The sequence below is a fragment of the Pteropus vampyrus genome, unplaced genomic scaffold (genome assembly GCF_000151845.1).
Source record: "Pteropus vampyrus isolate Shadow unplaced genomic scaffold, Pvam_2.0 Scaffold984, whole genome shotgun sequence".
NCBI classification, from domain to species: domain Eukaryota; kingdom Metazoa; phylum Chordata; class Mammalia; order Chiroptera; family Pteropodidae; genus Pteropus; species Pteropus vampyrus.
The window spans coordinates 163,984-178,967 of record NW_011889765.1 but is presented as its reverse complement, the minus strand read 5'-3'; the positions used below and the strand labels follow the sequence as shown (position 1 = coordinate 178,967).

Below are 14,984 nucleotides of genomic sequence, written 5' to 3'. Positions count from 1 at the left end.
GTGACTACACTGAGCAAGAAAAGTACAAGCTGTATACATTTTTACAGAAGAAAAAAAGGTGACCTGAATAAACGAGGAGACAGATAATGTTCCAGGCATGAAAAATCAACATTGGATAAATGTGTCCCCAAATTAATATATAAATTCAATTTAATGCCAGCAGGATTCTTTTTATTCTCCTAAATTATTAAATATTTCAAATGCATAATAGTCTGTACAAGAGAATAATATAATGAACACCTGGGAACTCTTCTTCCAACGTATCTCAACATTTTGTCATTTGCCTCAAGTCTTTTCTTCCTTAAAAAACAGCTCCAGCTGAAACTCTACCCGATTCTATACCTCTCCCTCTCTCTGAGGTAACTGCAATTCTGAATTTATTGTCAATCATTTCCTTGCATGTTTTTATTATTTTATTATGTAATTAGGAATCCATAAACTGCATATGTTATTTGAATGTTTTTAAAAACTTGTTTAAAACAAATATCTTACTCTACATGGCAGTCTTAGACTTTTTCTCTGTCTCAACATTCTAGGTTTGAGAATTATCCATGTTGATACATGTGGCTCTAGTTCATATTTAAACCTTTAGTGAGGCATGATGTACATACAGAAAAGTGCATGTCAGAAAGGTACAATCTGATAAATGCTCGCAAACTGAATACACATGTAACTGGCAACCAGATTAAGAAATATGACTAACACTTCACCTCATGTGTCTCCGCTGTGCCCGCTTCCTATCACTGACCCCAGCACCCTCACCAGAGCAACCACCACCCTGATTTGTAACAGCATGGTTTAATTTAGCCTGATTTTTAAACTTTGTATAAAGACAATCATATGGTATGCATTCTTTTATGTCTAGCAGCTTCTTTTGTACAACACTGGGCAATTCATCCATGCTACGCACATGGAATTACAATTGTTCATTTTCATGGTGTTTTTTTTTTCTTTCATTATTTATCATTATTTATGCCTACAGCAGCTAGTCTTCCTAGGTGGTCTCCCAACCAAGTACTAACCAGGCCCAACCCTGCTAAGCTTCCGAGATCAGACGGGATCGGGCTTGTTCAGGGTGGCATGGCTGTAGACCATGGACCGTGGCTCCACTGGGGCACAAACCCAGGACCTTCTGTGTGTAAAGCAGACATGCTAACTGCTACACTATGGAATCATGTCCCATTTTCATGCTGTTAAGACAGAACCTGAGGTTTTACACTATGCAAAAGCTAACAAGTTAGCCTGCCACCATAATTTTACACACACACACACACACACACGTCAGAAAAACAGACCATTTATTACTCACAGCAAAAAGCGGCAGCCAGAGCAGTATCTTGCATTGGTTCCTCATGCCCCAGTTTGCATGAGGCCAGATGTTTCCCTTGCATGCAGTAGGTTGCACTACAGGAGAGGAACCTGAAATTAGGAGACTGGGCTTTTATGAAGCTGCTGACAGATCTGGCTGTCCTCTCCTCCATAGATGGAGATTATTCTTTACCCTGGAATGTAAACAATCTCCTGGTTGGATAGGAGGCACATTTCTAGGTTTATTATCCTAATTGTCTCTAAATCCCTCCAGTGGGATACACTATCTCCAATTTCCAAAACTGCTTTTCAAATATGACCTTTGCTCAGAAGGCCTGGACCACGCAGGAACATGAGAAATCTGCAGAAATTTGTCTCCAACACGTTGCTCTGTACTATTCCATTGTGTGAACACACCACAATTTACTGATCCATTCTTTGGTTGATGTGCATTTTGGTAGTTTTCAATTTGGGGCTATTATGAATAAAGCTACTATAAACATTCTTGTAGGTGTCTTTGGTTAACATTTGTACACATTTCTGTTAGGTGTATATGCAGAGATGACATCATTGAGTGATAAGTGTGCATATATGCAGCTCCAGTAGATACTGCCAAACACTTTTCCAGAATGATTGTTGTTCTCACTATACTCCCATAAGCTGTGAATGAGACATCTTGTTTCTAGAATTCCTTATCAACACTTGGTATTAATCAGATTTAAAATAGCTTGCCCAACTGATTGATATGAATAGTATTTAGATGTCTTAATATATAGTTCCCTGACTTACTGTAAGCATTATTTTCATATATAATTGGCCATTTGAGTCTCTTTTGTAAAAATATTTTCTTAGCATTTGCTTGCTTTTCTATTGTGTTGCTTGTCTTTGTCTTGTTTTGTAGGCGTTCTTTATATGTCGTGGCTGTTCATCCTTTGTCAATTATATGTATTTTGAAGTTGACCGTGTCTATTGGGGTAGACATGTCTGTTTGATGGTCTAGGTCAGGGGTCCCCAGCCCCTGGGCTGCAGATTTGTACAGGTCCATGGCCTGTTAGGAACTGGGCCGCACAGCAGGAGGTGAGTGGCTGGCAAGTGAGCGAAGCTTCATCTGTATTTGCAGCTGCTCCCCAGTGCTAGCATCACCGCCTCAGCTCCACCTCAGATTATGCATTAGATTCTCATAGGAGCACCAGTCCCTGGTGCCAAAAAGGTTGGGAACTGCTAGTCTAAGCAGATGGGCCTCATAAAACCATCAAGCTCCCATTATGGCTGGGGAGAGAAGCAATATTTCCTATTACCCTAGGGAAAACAGATTTAACTGAGAGAGAGTTAGACCTAGAGGTATCCTATAGCCAGTTTTAAGGATAAAGCAGAGCAGAGGCATGGATTAACACCTGAAGACCTGGCACTTCTCAGAAGATACTTGTGTGAAGAAATGATCTCCAAAGACAGTCCATTCTCCCATGTCCTCTCTAAGTCCCCAGAAGTTAGACTCCAGCCTGAGGAAAATGAGGAGTGTATAGAGAACCTGTGTGGACTGAAATTATTAAGGAAATGGGGTTCATTGGGGCAAATCCTAAAGGAATAGAAATTTCCTTTTTAAAAAGGAAAATACATGTTATTTCACTAAAATAAAAAGAAAATTCTCTCTGGCCTCATCCTTCGTATTTTGCAATAAAAATTTAGCTCCTTAGGCCTAATTGTTTTTTCTTTCCAATGCTCACTAAATAAAATTTCAGAGCCCAGCCTTGTGTCTTCATAATTAACTAAAGGATTCTGAGGAGGAAAGAAGATGCCCCCCCACCCACCCACGCCTTCGCAAGCTGTGGAAGGAGAGCTTCCATTCTTCATCATGAAGATAGTTCACATCATCTGATTTGGTGAGGTGTTAAAGTGAGAAACTTTGTCTCGAGCTCCTGTATGAACACAGAGCCCTGTGTGAATGCCCAGGATTGTTGCCAACTTGATCTCCACTAAGCGAGTCTGTCCTTGAAATTATTACTTTAACAAAGGGGACTCAGAAATTGTGCCTATGGCCTGAGAAAATCCTTCCAATGACATCTGTAATCACGACTGATAATGTGTTGTCCTGGAAATTATGTTGCAAATGACATCGCTGAAACTCTAAGCACTATAAATAAAGATATAAAGCCCAGCTTTGTCACTTCTGGGCAGTATAACCACGGACAAGCTGTTTTACCTCTTTGTGCTTTCGGTTTCCTCATATGTATAATGAGGGTAACAAAAGGAAGATTTTTCGATCACTTCAGAAGTGTTGAATAGTATATCCTTCTTCTTCCACAAGCTTGCAGGCAATCTGATGACCCTGCAGATTGATTCCCCAAAGATGGCCCCCATCGGTCAGCTCCAGAGGTTGGCCCTAAGTGAATTCCTTGAGATGATTCCCAGTTCCCAACATCAGAGCACAGATCTCTAAAGGTGTATCTCCAGGGGAGGTGACCCTCCCACCCACCTAGATGACCTGAGGCAGTGGGGGTGGGAACGTTAGAGCTATCCTGCCCAGTCTGGCCTGGTTCTCCAAATGCCACTAAAAGAACAGAGGACATAAGAACTCAGATGAGCAATCCTCAGATTCAGGGCAAAGTGTGTGCACCCAACTCTCTTGTTTCTCTTACTTTCTCCCTCTCTCTGCACAACCTTCTCACTTCTCTGTCTTGTTCTGACTTTTTCTTCCCCTCTATATCTTTTTTTTTCCTATCCGACTCTCCCAATCTCCATCTCTATCTCCTCACTTTCATCCTCTTTTCCTCTTTTTACTTGTACTGCTTTTTCTCTTTCCTAGTATCTCTTTCTACAGCTCTGTCTCTCCTTTGATATCTCTGTAAACTTTGACTTCTCTTTCTCTTGGTGTATCTCTCTCTTTGCCTGTCTTTGATTTCTCTATGTCTCTCTCCCCATCCTCTCAGGGCCTGTGCCTGAGAAAGTAGATAGGGCGATTCCCCCACCCTATCCCCTTTTCTTCCCTGTTTCTATCCACCTCTGTAACCCTCCTCATCCACCAAATATTACCATCCCCCACCATGTGGACAGGTGGATGACAAAGCCAGAGGCCACAGGGAGACAGAGCCATCAGCCAGGAAGATCAAAGGAGAGAACTGAAGAAGGACTGAGATCAAGACTGATAGAAGGGGCTAAGGCTGGGAGGAAGCAGGGAAGACAGAAAGGAACTGAGGAAGAGCAGCTGAAATGCTTGTTGGAAGGATGTTGGAAGCAAATTAGAGATGAAAGAGAGCGATCTAGCCAGCGAGAGAGGTAGAGAGAGATGATGCAAGGGTGCAGGTCAGTATCTCTCTGCCTCTCTGAGGTCCCTCAGCTAGAAGGTAAGTGGGCAGATGGTCTGAGGCGGGGTCTGATAGCTCTCTAGCGGTCCAGCCCCTGAATCCAGCTCACAGCTCTACACCAGCATTTCGCCTTCTCTCTTGCGTTTGCCTCCTTCTGACGCAGTTCTTCCCACGTCCCTACATGTATTTCTGACCCTTACACGGTGTCTTCTCTTACTGTTTCTACCCTTTCTTCTTGTCTCTGTCTCTTCATTTATCTCGTCTCTCTCTGCCTTCATCTTTCTACATTTCCATTAGTGTCTCTATCTCCCTATATGTATATCTCTCAATTTCCATTTCTCGCCTTCATCTCTGTTTCTTCCTCACTCCCGCCTTCTCTCGGTCTCTGCACTCCCTGCCCGTAGGAACTCCGAGGTCTAAGTCCCCATCCTCTTCTGGGAAGAGAAGCGGGCCCGCGGTCAGGCCAAGAGGCGGGGCCTGAGGACTAGCCCCTCGGTGACGCCAAGGACTCCAGGCTCCCCACGGAGCCCCACCCACTGTCCAATGCTATCCTCCATCTCTCACTCGGAGCCTGGAACCTTGGGTTCTAAACCCAGTGCTGGTCCCGTCCTTCTCCACCCTCCTCGCCCCCCATCGCCCCAGCCAGCGGCCCGAAGAGCCAGAGCAGAAGGCCTTGCAAGTCGCCAGTAGCTGCTTCATGACCCTGCGGGTCCAGCCGCCTTCCAGACCAGGGACGCTGAACCAGGACCCAGGGAAGAGGGCAGAGCTCCTGGGGTTTGGAGGTACCTTAAAGGGCAGGGCCTGAGCCTAGGAAGGGGGAAGGGTCTAAAGATGCAAAGAGGCCTAGAGACTATTGAGGGCCAGGAAGCTGTAGATCCAAGGGGCCTGTTGGGGCGGAGCGCATTTGGTGGGGACCAGGGAGATGCGTAGGGACTGGCCCTCGGAGAACAGGGCCGAAAGATAGGAAGGTTGTGGGGCCTGAGAGGCGGAGCCTGGAGGCATTAGGGTCTGTGAGCATCACTGCAGCCCGAGGGGGATGGAGCCTGCTAACTCCTGGAAGGGAAAGGCTCGGAGGAGCTAATGGGATGGTGTTTGATAGGAGCAGGGTGGGGCCAAAGGAAGCGGCCTGGAAATACAAGGGTCGCTGCCTGGGATACATTGGGTGTGACTGGCACCCAGGCCGTACAAGGGCCTGCCTGTGAAGCTGAGTTTGAGGCTGGGACACTCAAAGAGCTGTGTACACGGTGCCTGCTACCCCTACCCTGCCCTCCCCGCCCGAGGGCCTCACTCGAGTGGCTGGGCTCTGCCTGACACTGAGTCAATCAAGCAGGCAGTGTTGCAGTTTTGCTACCACTAAGGACCACCAGGTCCCTTTTGAAGCCTTGAGAGGTCCTGAGACTTGTCATTTGCACCTCAAGTGAGTGACTTTGTATAAAAGCATTTCCACCTCTTTGCCATGGCTTGCACAAAAGGAACAGTTTTTATGTCTCCCATGAGGCCATTTGCACTGGAGCACTTGCACCCCAGTGGAGACAATGTTTGCCTCGCACATGTAGGGGTTTACATGGAAGAGATAGTATTTGGGGCCGATATTCATCCAGAAAAATCTCTTTCCTATAACTCTTCCACCCCAAAATGAAGTCATTTCTGGTTATTTTGTGGTTGCCCTTAAAAAAAGAAATACCGACAACACTGAGCATCACAAAACAGAAGTATCTGTGTGGTACGGAAGACGAGACTGACGCAGGGCACCTTCTTCAAGGAGGCTGGGTCTCCCTGATCCCTATTCTCATCCCAGGTCCATGGTGAGGCCATGTGGAGGATTATCTTCACACTAATGGGGTGGCTGGTATCCAGAATGTCAGAGTTCATTGTGAGGTCAGATTTCCCAGCCTTGGCAATGGGGGCTTTGGGGGTGTTTAGTGCAGAACCACCCCCCTACCCCAGCAATCCTTGTGTTCCCTTACTTCTTTCCCAAGCCTGTTCCTCTGTCTGCTTATGATTCATCACTTGGCCCACACACATGCTTATTCATGTACCTATTCACATCTTGATTCACTCCCTTCCTGCTCATTCATCCCACAGACATTTACTACAGCCCACTCTCTGTGGGAATCCAAAATCTAGGGCTTCTGATTCCCTAAAGAGGACTCTGCTCCTTCTCCTAAGGAGGGGCTCCCGTAGGTGACTCAAGGAGTACATATGCAAGCATTTCAAAACTGGCTTTAAATACTCGTCAGGGTACCATGGGAAGGGGCTGGGATGAGAGCTTGTTACATGTGTGTGGAGCTGGGGTGCCCTGAGAGAGGGGGACCCATCAGAGCAGCTGGGGTGCCCCACCCCTTCCCTGGGACAAGGGCTCAGAGAGAGAGTAGAGGCCCTCTCTGGAGGGTCCCAGGGCCAAGTGGGAGCCAGCCCTCCCTTCGAGGTAGATCATCGGGGAGGGAACCGAGTAGGAGCTCCCAAGGTGGTGGTGATAGGCGGTCACTTCCTCAGTGGTACTGCTGATAGTTGGGATAGGCTGGGGTACCCTCCTTAGGGGGCAGCTGGCTGGGGTCCTCCAGGAACGGGGGTGCTGGAGAGGGAAGAATCAGGTAAAGGTGAGCAGAGGAGGCTAGGCAGAGCATCTCCCACTTCTCCCTAACCAGCTTCACCAGGTACTCACCATTGCGGAACTGCTGGGCGGTGTAGCGAGTGAGGAGGATGCCAACACCCTCGATGAGGGCCAACAGGATGCCCCCCATCATTGCTGAGCCCACCATGGCCAATGGACCACCTGGAGAAGCGAGAAGGCAGGGAGAGAGAGATGAGGGCCAGCAGAACAGAGTGGAAGAAGCTGGGGCCAGGGTTGAGGGCACTCACTGCGGGCAGCCAGCACAGCCCCGGTCAGTGCTCCACTGGTGATGGAGTTCCAGGGATCTTCCTTGCCTCGCAATCGCACCAGGCCACAATCGATGGTGGAGAACAGGCCCCCCCACACCGCAAAGCTACCTGCAGCAGGACAGAGGCCTAATTAGTGTTCCAGGGAAATCCTAAGAATCCACAGCTCAGAGACTGGGGACTTCCAAGGCCTGAATGCTCTGGCAAAGACAGGAGAAAAACCCAGATGCAAAGAGAGATAGCAAACTCCTAGGGGATATTCCCCATATCTGTCCCCATGGCAACTCCTTCAGGCTGTCTCTCTCTAATCACCATGGACACTCCTTTCTCCTTCATAGGGAGGTGACAAGTGTTTACAAGCACATTTACCTTCTATATGGCTTTTAACAGAGCAACTTTGATCTTCATAACCACCACACAGAGTTAGAATTTTGATCTTGGTTTCAGTGAGAAGGAAACAGGTTAGGAAAGCCAGTTAACAATGTGATAGTTAAAATATTTACTAAGGCCTTATTGTATGTCAGGACCTGATCTAGGGACTGAGAGTTATTTGACTTCTGAAATTTTAAATTAGTTAATATTATTAAAGTGCTTAGCAGAGCAACTGACACTTAGTGTTATGTAAATTATATAAATTACAAAATGACTAGGGTGTTTACTGCTATTGACATCCCTGTGTTACAGATGAGATTCAGAAAAGTTAAGTCATTATCCCAAAGTCACACATCTGAGAAGAGCCAGGGTCTGGACTTAAACTCCAGAACCCACTCATATTAAATTGTTGAGAAATGTCACTCTCCCAGGAAGTCCCAGGCAGAGTTGTGACTCAAATCTGGACCCCCCATCTTGCAGTCTAGACTCATAGAAGCAAACACCACCAACTATGCCATCACATCTCCTGTCTCCCCAAGCCTCTCACCTCCAATCTGGGGGGCTCGGATCCTCACAGCGTTGACACTACCTCTCAATCGGTGCCGAATTCCCTGGGAGAAGTGAGGAGGAGGGGAGTCAGAGCAGGGCTGAGACCACTGGCAGACAGGATTTTTAGCTTTGCAGAGAGGGAAGGGGGTGCGAGTCCTGTTAGGGATATCAGGGGTAGAGATGTGGAGAAGTGGCCAAGAACTAGGAGGCTGGAGAGTACACCAGCATAGGTGTTCCCAGAGCTGGGTTGAGAAGTTCTCATTCATTCAATGATTACTGAGCATCTATGTGCCTAGCACCATGCTGTATGCTGGGATACAGCAGTTAACGATGTAGACCTGGCCCCTGCCCTCTTAGAGATAGATGCTGAGCAAGGGTACAGGTAAACAAGACAACTTTAGAAAGCAATACACACCCTAGAGGAAATAGGATGAAGAGAAATGATAGCAGCTGAAGGGTAAAGAAAGACCTCTTTAAGGAGGGGGCATTTGTGCTGAGACCTTGAGGATGAGAAAGAGAAATATGGGCAAAGATCCAGGGCTAGATATAGAAATTGCAGAGACCCTGGCAAATGGATGGCATTCAAAGTATGACATTTGATGAGATCTCTCAGAAAGAGGTGTCAGAGAAAGAGACAGAATTGATTATGTTAAATTAAAAGCATTTTCTTAACTTTAAGGCTATCCTCCCTCTGCCAGTTAAGCTACCACTTCCCCTGTCCAAGTTTCTGACCCAGAATCTGCCTCTAGGTAAAATCTGTCTGGCTTTGCATACACATGTAGGATTTGGTGGTGTGGATGAAAAAGGGGCTCTGTAATTAAATCTAACAGAAAGTAACCTCACAGGATGAGCTGAGAGATCATAAATTCCTAACTGGGCAGGTCATGGTGGGTAGTCACACCTCAAGCCTGTAACTTCCCTAATAAAAGGTTATCTGCCTTAGGAGAGCCCTGTCCATTGTTTCTGTGCATCTAGGTTAACACACCTTTTAAATACCTACTTTTCTGACCCCCTAGGAAGCACAGCCACCCATAAGAGAACACATAATCTTGTTAACTATCCTGTAATTCTATCTAATCACAGAGCTTTCCCAGCCTTTCTTTCTCCCAGAGTTCACGTAATCGTCTTTATGTTCCCTCCTTAATTCCAAATATATAAAACTGCAAATTCTCATTCTGGAAAGCATTTTTTCTCAGTCTGTTGAGATCTTGCTTCCAGGTGTGTCCTCTGTTTGGCTCAAAAAAACTCTAATAAACTCATAAAAGTTTTCTACACATTTACTGTTCTTATGTCAACAGTGATGAACTTTTTCACAGCACAGCATTTCTTTTTTTTTTCTTTTTTTAGGCGAGGCAACCCTTGGTTGACTTCACAGATTGCAAGGACCTTGTCAGCTTACAATCCCTTATTTTTTATTTTTATTTTTTACGCCTACAGCACCTGATCTTCCTAGGTGGTCTACCATCCAAGTACTAACCAGGCCTGACCCTGCTTAGCTTCCGAGATCAGACAGGATTGGGCTTATTCAGGGTGGCATGGCCGTAGATAGCACAGCATTTCTACAAAGGCGCTCCAGTTCGGTGTGGGGTGAGGGACAGAGGCCATGTTTGCAGTTCTCCAAAACACGGGATCCTAGAGCCAGGCCTGGACATAGCAAGCAAGCAGGCACCAGAATGATTAAGTGTGCGTGACTGGCCGCTCTAAGCAGTTTTCAGAGCAGTATCCTGTGCTCTCATGACCCCCGAACCACCCAGGGAAGGCCAGGACTCACGACAGGGGCGTTTCGGAAGCCCTTGATGGCCTGGAAGACTCCGCCACCGATGACACCCATAGTGAAGGCTCCACCGCAATCATCGACAATTCGCCATGGGCTGCAAGTGTGAAGGGGAGGATGGGGTAAATGTGAGCCCTCCTCCTATGCAATGTCACCTCGACACCTTCAACTAGAAGGAACCGTCAACCGAATGGAACCGAATGGGAAGTAGCACTTTAAATAACGAGATTATTTCCCCTTCATTTAAGAAATAGTGCAAGGAAGGAAAAATATTAGTCTTTGCCCTCTCCGCCCGCCCACCTCCCTTTGCAGTCAACCACGGAATTAGCCAACCACTTTACTATCAAAGATTAAATGAATTGATACACACAGAGTTGACGTTTAAATAATCCCTGTTAACTAGCTAGTATTGTTATTAAAGGAGGATGGGTCGCACCCCCCTTCTCCGACAATGAGCACATCCAAGCAAGCTCCGTCCCCTCCCCATGCACAACTGGGAAAAACCAAGGGCAGACTGTGGGGAGGATCCAGGCTCCGCCCCCATTCAATAAAGCGACCTAGGGAAAAAACCAGGCGTAGTGGCCTGGAGATTTCCGCTCAACACTTCGCCACCCCCCGGCGGGAATGGACTCGACCAACGTGTCTCTTTTGGTTAACAAATAGGAGCTGGGAAATACGTAGTCAGGGGAAACATGGAGTGGTTCTCCAGGCACAGGGTTGTGGCCCCTCTTAACGGTTCCGAATGGGAGGAGCCAAGTGGAGGGTAGCGGAAGGAGACAACTAAGAGTCTCCTGTTCCTGGGCGCTGGCGCTCTGGGGCTGGTACCGCTCCCGCCCGCCTCCCACAGCTGGCCGAGGTGCCACAGCAACAGTCCCGAGGCCTGTGCCCATCGCCGTACCAGGGCTCCCGAGCGTACTCCTCCATGGCGCCGGCGTCCGGCCGCGCAGTCTGCCTAAGCCAAGGCTAGGCCACGCCCCCACTGTAAACGTATACTGGCGCCTGAGCTTTCCACCTATCCCAGTACCACAGCTGGGTTGCTGCAACGTAAGTCTGGCCAACGGCGCACTCTCATTGGTTACCCAGGTTGCGTCATCTTTTCCCCGCAGCCTGACCGTCGCCTAGTTCGTTTCGGGGAGAGAAGATTATTCTGTGCTTTTCGAGAAGAGAGACGTGTGGTTCTGGTGATCCTAACGGCGAGGACTGCGAGGCGGCCTGGTTAACAGCCTTCCACTACTCGCGTGACTGTATTGGTAATGTCAGAGAGCACGCATTTTTTGGAGCCGGAAGAGGTGCTCCACTCTGCACCCCTATCCCAGCGCTTTGGTTCTTCCTACCCGGCAGTCTTTGGGGGATGTTGGGTGAGCCCATTTCTGGGGCGCGGGGAGCCGCGTTCGGCCCCTACGGCTGTGGGCGGAGCCTGAGCCTGGGAGAGGAACTGCGTTCTGGAGCGCGGCGCCTGAAGAGGAGGGTTGGTGAGGGGTTTGGTTATATTGTCACCTATCTCTTCCACCTTTTAGCGTTGCTTCTAGCTGCCCAACTACTGGTGTAGGTGGGGGTGGGGGGTCCACATAAGTACATGCTGGGAGGAGGCGCTTGATTACAGAATCCAGATTCGAATTTTAATCTGAGCTGGTTTTTAGTCTGTCCATCCGCCCCTAGGTCTGTCTGCTACTCGGTATGCCGCTGCCCGTTGCGCTGCAGACTCGCTTGGCCAAGAGAGGCATCCTCAAACATCTGGAGCCCGGTGAGAGCTAAGAGCAGATGGGCCTACCACATGCCAGGCTTGACAGGCACTTTGTTGTTGATACTGCCACTTGATGCCTAGCTGGGCCTACTGTGCACCAGGCAGTGGGGTGGCAGGTATTTCATTGTTAACAATGTGGATTCCTGACACCCATTCCTGCTGGGTGCCAAGCATGGGGTAGTGGGGTGGAGGAATTTGGGGGTTAAACATTTCATCCTTAATCTCGACAGCTGATATTTATTTGGGCCTACTGTATGCCAGGTTCAATCCATCCATCAATCCATGGATGTGATTACAGCATGTCAAATAGCTGGCATCTACTGCCGTTTCTTGTGTGCCAAGGACAGTGGCCGGATACTGATATTTTGTTCTTTACCATACTGATAACATTTTTCAGACTACTGTGGTGCCAGGCACTATGCTGGTGAGATATGTTATTGTTCACCATATCAATTGGTGACACGTATTTTGGGTTTACTAAGAGCCTGGCATAAACATTATGGTTAGCAGTATAAAATGATAGGATCTGTCATTTAGGCCTGCTCTGCTGCCACTGCTATTTACACCTCATTGTCAATAACAGTAAAAGCTAGCATCTAATTGGGGCTACAGTGTGCTAGGCACTGGAAAATACATCTTATTTTGACCTTATTGATAAGTGACATTTATTACAAGGCTAATGTGTGCTGGGCATAGATCTTGTGGTTAATAGTACTGATAATGATTATTGATATTTATTTTAAGCCTGTTGGATGCCAGGCTTAAAATAACAATACTGATGATTATTGACATCTCTTTTGGGCCTGCATTGTGACAGGCACTATGCTGTTGCTAACATATACATTTCATTGTCAGTAATATCCTGAAATCTGCTAGGCCTACTGAGGGCCAGGTACTGAGTTGACACCATACACCTTTTTTTATTATACTGATATTAACTGACAACTGCATGTGTCAAGCCTCAGGAACTAAATGGATTCAGAGCAGTGTTTGGATAAATCCTTTGCTATCCAAATTCTTGCTACTCAAAATATAGGAGTCAGAAACCCCATGTTTGCTGAGCTTGGGAGCTTTTGGACATATTTTCAGATAAACCCTTTGCTTGTTCAAACTCATTTTATCTAAATAGATTTGGATAGTGTGCTTTTACATACTCCCTGAACTCGGGAACTGAATGAATATGGATACATGTTTTGATGAATCCCTATCTAAATTCTGAAACCAGATAGGCTTGGGTAACAGTATATCTTATCTGAACCCAGGAACAGGACAGATTTGGGTACATGTTTTGGTAAGTCCACTATTCAGATGCGTGGACTTGGAATGTTAGCATTGTGTCCCATGGCTGGTGAGACCTGGCACACACACTTGTCCATGTGAATATGAGTGTCTCTGCAGGCCTGGACTGTAGGATGAGAATCTCCCTGATCCTTACTGTTCCCCTCCTTCCCATCTGTCCTGGCAGAGCCAGAGGAAGAGATCATTGCTGAGGACTATGACGATGATCCTGTGGATTATGAGGCCACCCGGATGGAGGGCCTGCCACCAAGCTGGTACAAGGTCTTCGACCCTTCCTGGTGAGCCTGGGGACCTAGGGGGGAGGGGAAGCTGACTTCCGACTTCACCCTTCCGGTGCTGTTCCTGGCCTTGGGGTAAGTGGGGGACACAGGGGAAGAGATCTGGCGGGGCCTGATATGGGTAGGTATAGTCAGAGATTGGGGAGCAGGAGTTAAGGTTACAAGGAGAGGATATCTGTGCTGACGTTCCTTCCCTCCTTCCCACTGCCCAGCAGCGGGCTTCCTTATTACTGGAATGTGGACACAGACCTCGTGTCCTGGCTCTCCCCACATGACCCCAACTCCGTCGTTACCAAATCTTCCAAGAAGCTCAGGAGCAATAATACAGGTGAGTTGGCAGGTCCAACAGTGCCTCGAGTGCTTCTAGCAGTTCTCATAGATGGCTCTATAGATGATAGTGGATCCAGAGGGGCAGGTGAGACAGGAAAGCCTAGCCCTAGCCCCAGGCAAAAGAGGCTGTCAAAAGCAGAAGCTACTGGGCCCTGAGGTAAAAGGAGAAAGGCTTTTGTGTCCCCAGATGCTGAGGAGAAGTTGGACCGGAGTCATGAGAAATTGGAACGGAGCCATGAGAAGTTGGACAGGAGCCATGAGAAGTTGGACCGGGGTCACGAGAAGTCAGACCGGGGCCATGAGAAGTCTGACAGAGACCGAGAGCGTGGCTATGACAAGGTGGAGAGAGAGAGAGAGCGGGACAGGGATCGAGACCGGGACCGCGGGTATGACAAGGCGGACCGGGAGGAGGGAAAAGAACGGCGCCACCATCGCCGGGAGGAGCTGTCTCCCTACCCCAAGAGCAAGAAGGGTAAGTTGAGCAGGGCAAGACTGCGGTGAGGCAGCAAGGCACCAGGGAGTGCATGGTGTACAGAAGCCCTCACATCTTTTCATGCAAGTGCCTGAACCTTGGGCCTGGCAGAAGGTACTGCAGCCATGGCAGCCATGGGCTCCATTTCTTCCTGGGATGGGGTAAGCTCAGTGATCAGGGGATTCTTGTGCCTACATTGAAGACCTCGCTCTCCTACCTCCTTCCACAGTTGCAAGCCGGAAGGATGAAGAGTTAGACCCTATGGACCCCAGCTCATACTCAGATGCACCCCGGTAGGTAACACCCACTCACAAAAGCTTTTCTCTTTCCTTGACTCACTGTACCAGTGACTATTTCTTTTTTTCTCACTATCTCCTTCTCCCACTTGTCAGTTGTTTGCTGGGGGGGAGGGGTGGGTACCTACCACATTCCACATTCCTGTACTCTCTGTCACCCCCAGGGGCACATGGTCAACAGGACTCCCCAAGCGGAATGAGGCCAAGACGGGTGCAGACACGACAGCTGCCGGGCCCCTCTTCCAGCAGCGCCCCTACCCATCCCCAGGGGCTGTACTCCGGGCCAATGCCGAGGCCTCCCGAACTAAGCAACAGGACTGAACCCTTAATAAAAGCTTTTCAGTGGATCATATCCACGAGGCCAGAGTGCTTCCTTCTCT

General features: G+C 48.1%; 2 protein-coding genes and 2 pseudogenes across 11 annotated transcripts; 1 reads left to right on the top strand and 3 right to left on the bottom strand.

Moving 5' to 3' along the window:
* Nucleotides 1-973: 973 nt before the first annotated feature.
* LOC111734353 lies at nt 974-1,092 on the bottom strand (annotated as a pseudogene).
* Nucleotides 1,093-6,817: 5,725 nt separating this feature from the next.
* TIMM17B (translocase of inner mitochondrial membrane 17B) lies at nt 6,818-11,239 on the bottom strand. 6 transcript variants are annotated; one of them, XM_011386220.2, is made up of 6 exons: nt 11,084-11,239; nt 10,183-10,282; nt 8,410-8,473; nt 7,473-7,601; nt 7,276-7,386; nt 6,818-7,185 (listed from the first exon to the last, which is right to left on the bottom strand). In XM_011386220.2, the coding sequence occupies exons 1-6, from the start codon at nt 11,107-11,109 to the stop codon at nt 7,103-7,105; spliced, it is 513 nt and encodes a 170-aa protein (XP_011384522.1). In that variant the 5' UTR covers nt 11,110-11,239; the 3' UTR covers nt 6,818-7,102. The 6 variants fall into 6 exon arrangements, with proteins under 6 accessions (XP_011384522.1, XP_023382289.1, XP_023382290.1 ...); XM_023526521.1 differs by lacking the exon at nt 11,084-11,239 and adding an exon at nt 10,622-10,688 and having other exon boundaries at nt 8,410-8,567; XM_023526522.1 differs by having other exon boundaries at nt 6,974-7,185; nt 8,410-8,567; nt 11,084-11,213.
* On the bottom strand, nt 9,840-9,958 carry LOC111734356 (annotated as a pseudogene).
* Nucleotides 11,197-14,956, top strand: PQBP1 (polyglutamine binding protein 1). Of its 5 annotated transcripts, none has more exons than XM_011386219.2 (7): nt 11,197-11,435; nt 11,845-11,929; nt 13,395-13,506; nt 13,722-13,834; nt 14,024-14,308; nt 14,538-14,601; nt 14,769-14,956. In XM_011386219.2, exons 2-7 carry the CDS (start codon nt 11,863-11,865, stop codon nt 14,923-14,925), a joined length of 798 nt encoding a protein of 265 aa, XP_011384521.1. In that variant the 5' UTR covers nt 11,197-11,435; nt 11,845-11,862; the 3' UTR covers nt 14,926-14,956. The 5 variants fall into 5 exon arrangements, with proteins under 5 accessions (XP_011384521.1, XP_011384520.1, XP_011384519.1 ...); XM_011386218.2 differs by having other exon boundaries at nt 13,719-13,834; XM_011386217.1 differs by lacking the exon at nt 11,197-11,435 and adding an exon at nt 11,515-11,653 and having other exon boundaries at nt 13,719-13,834.
* The last annotated feature ends 28 nt before the right edge of the window (nt 14,957-14,984 follow it).

Excerpts from the sequence above, each read along its gene's own strand:
- PQBP1 (XM_011386217.1), top strand. The coding sequence starts at position 11,537 with ATGTTGGGTGAGCCCATTTCTGGGGCGCGGGGAGCCGCGTTCGGCCCC. Across the intron at positions 13,835-14,023 it reads GCTCAGGAGCAATAATACAG|ATGCTGAGGAGAAGTTGGAC; the intron begins GTGAGTTGGCAG and ends TTGTGTCCCCAG. Across the intron at positions 14,309-14,537 it reads CTACCCCAAGAGCAAGAAGG|TTGCAAGCCGGAAGGATGAA; the intron begins GTAAGTTGAGCA and ends CTCCTTCCACAG.
- TIMM17B (XM_023526521.1), bottom strand. The coding sequence starts at position 10,646 with ATGTGCTCATTGTCGGAGAAGGGGG. Across the intron at positions 10,283-10,621 it reads CTCATTGTCGGAGAAGGGGG|CCCATGGCGAATTGTCGATG; the intron begins GTGCGACCCATC and ends TCACACTTGCAG. Across the intron at positions 7,387-7,472 it reads GGCTGTGCTGGCTGCCCGCA|GTGGTCCATTGGCCATGGTG; the intron begins GTGAGTGCCCTC and ends TCGCTTCTCCAG.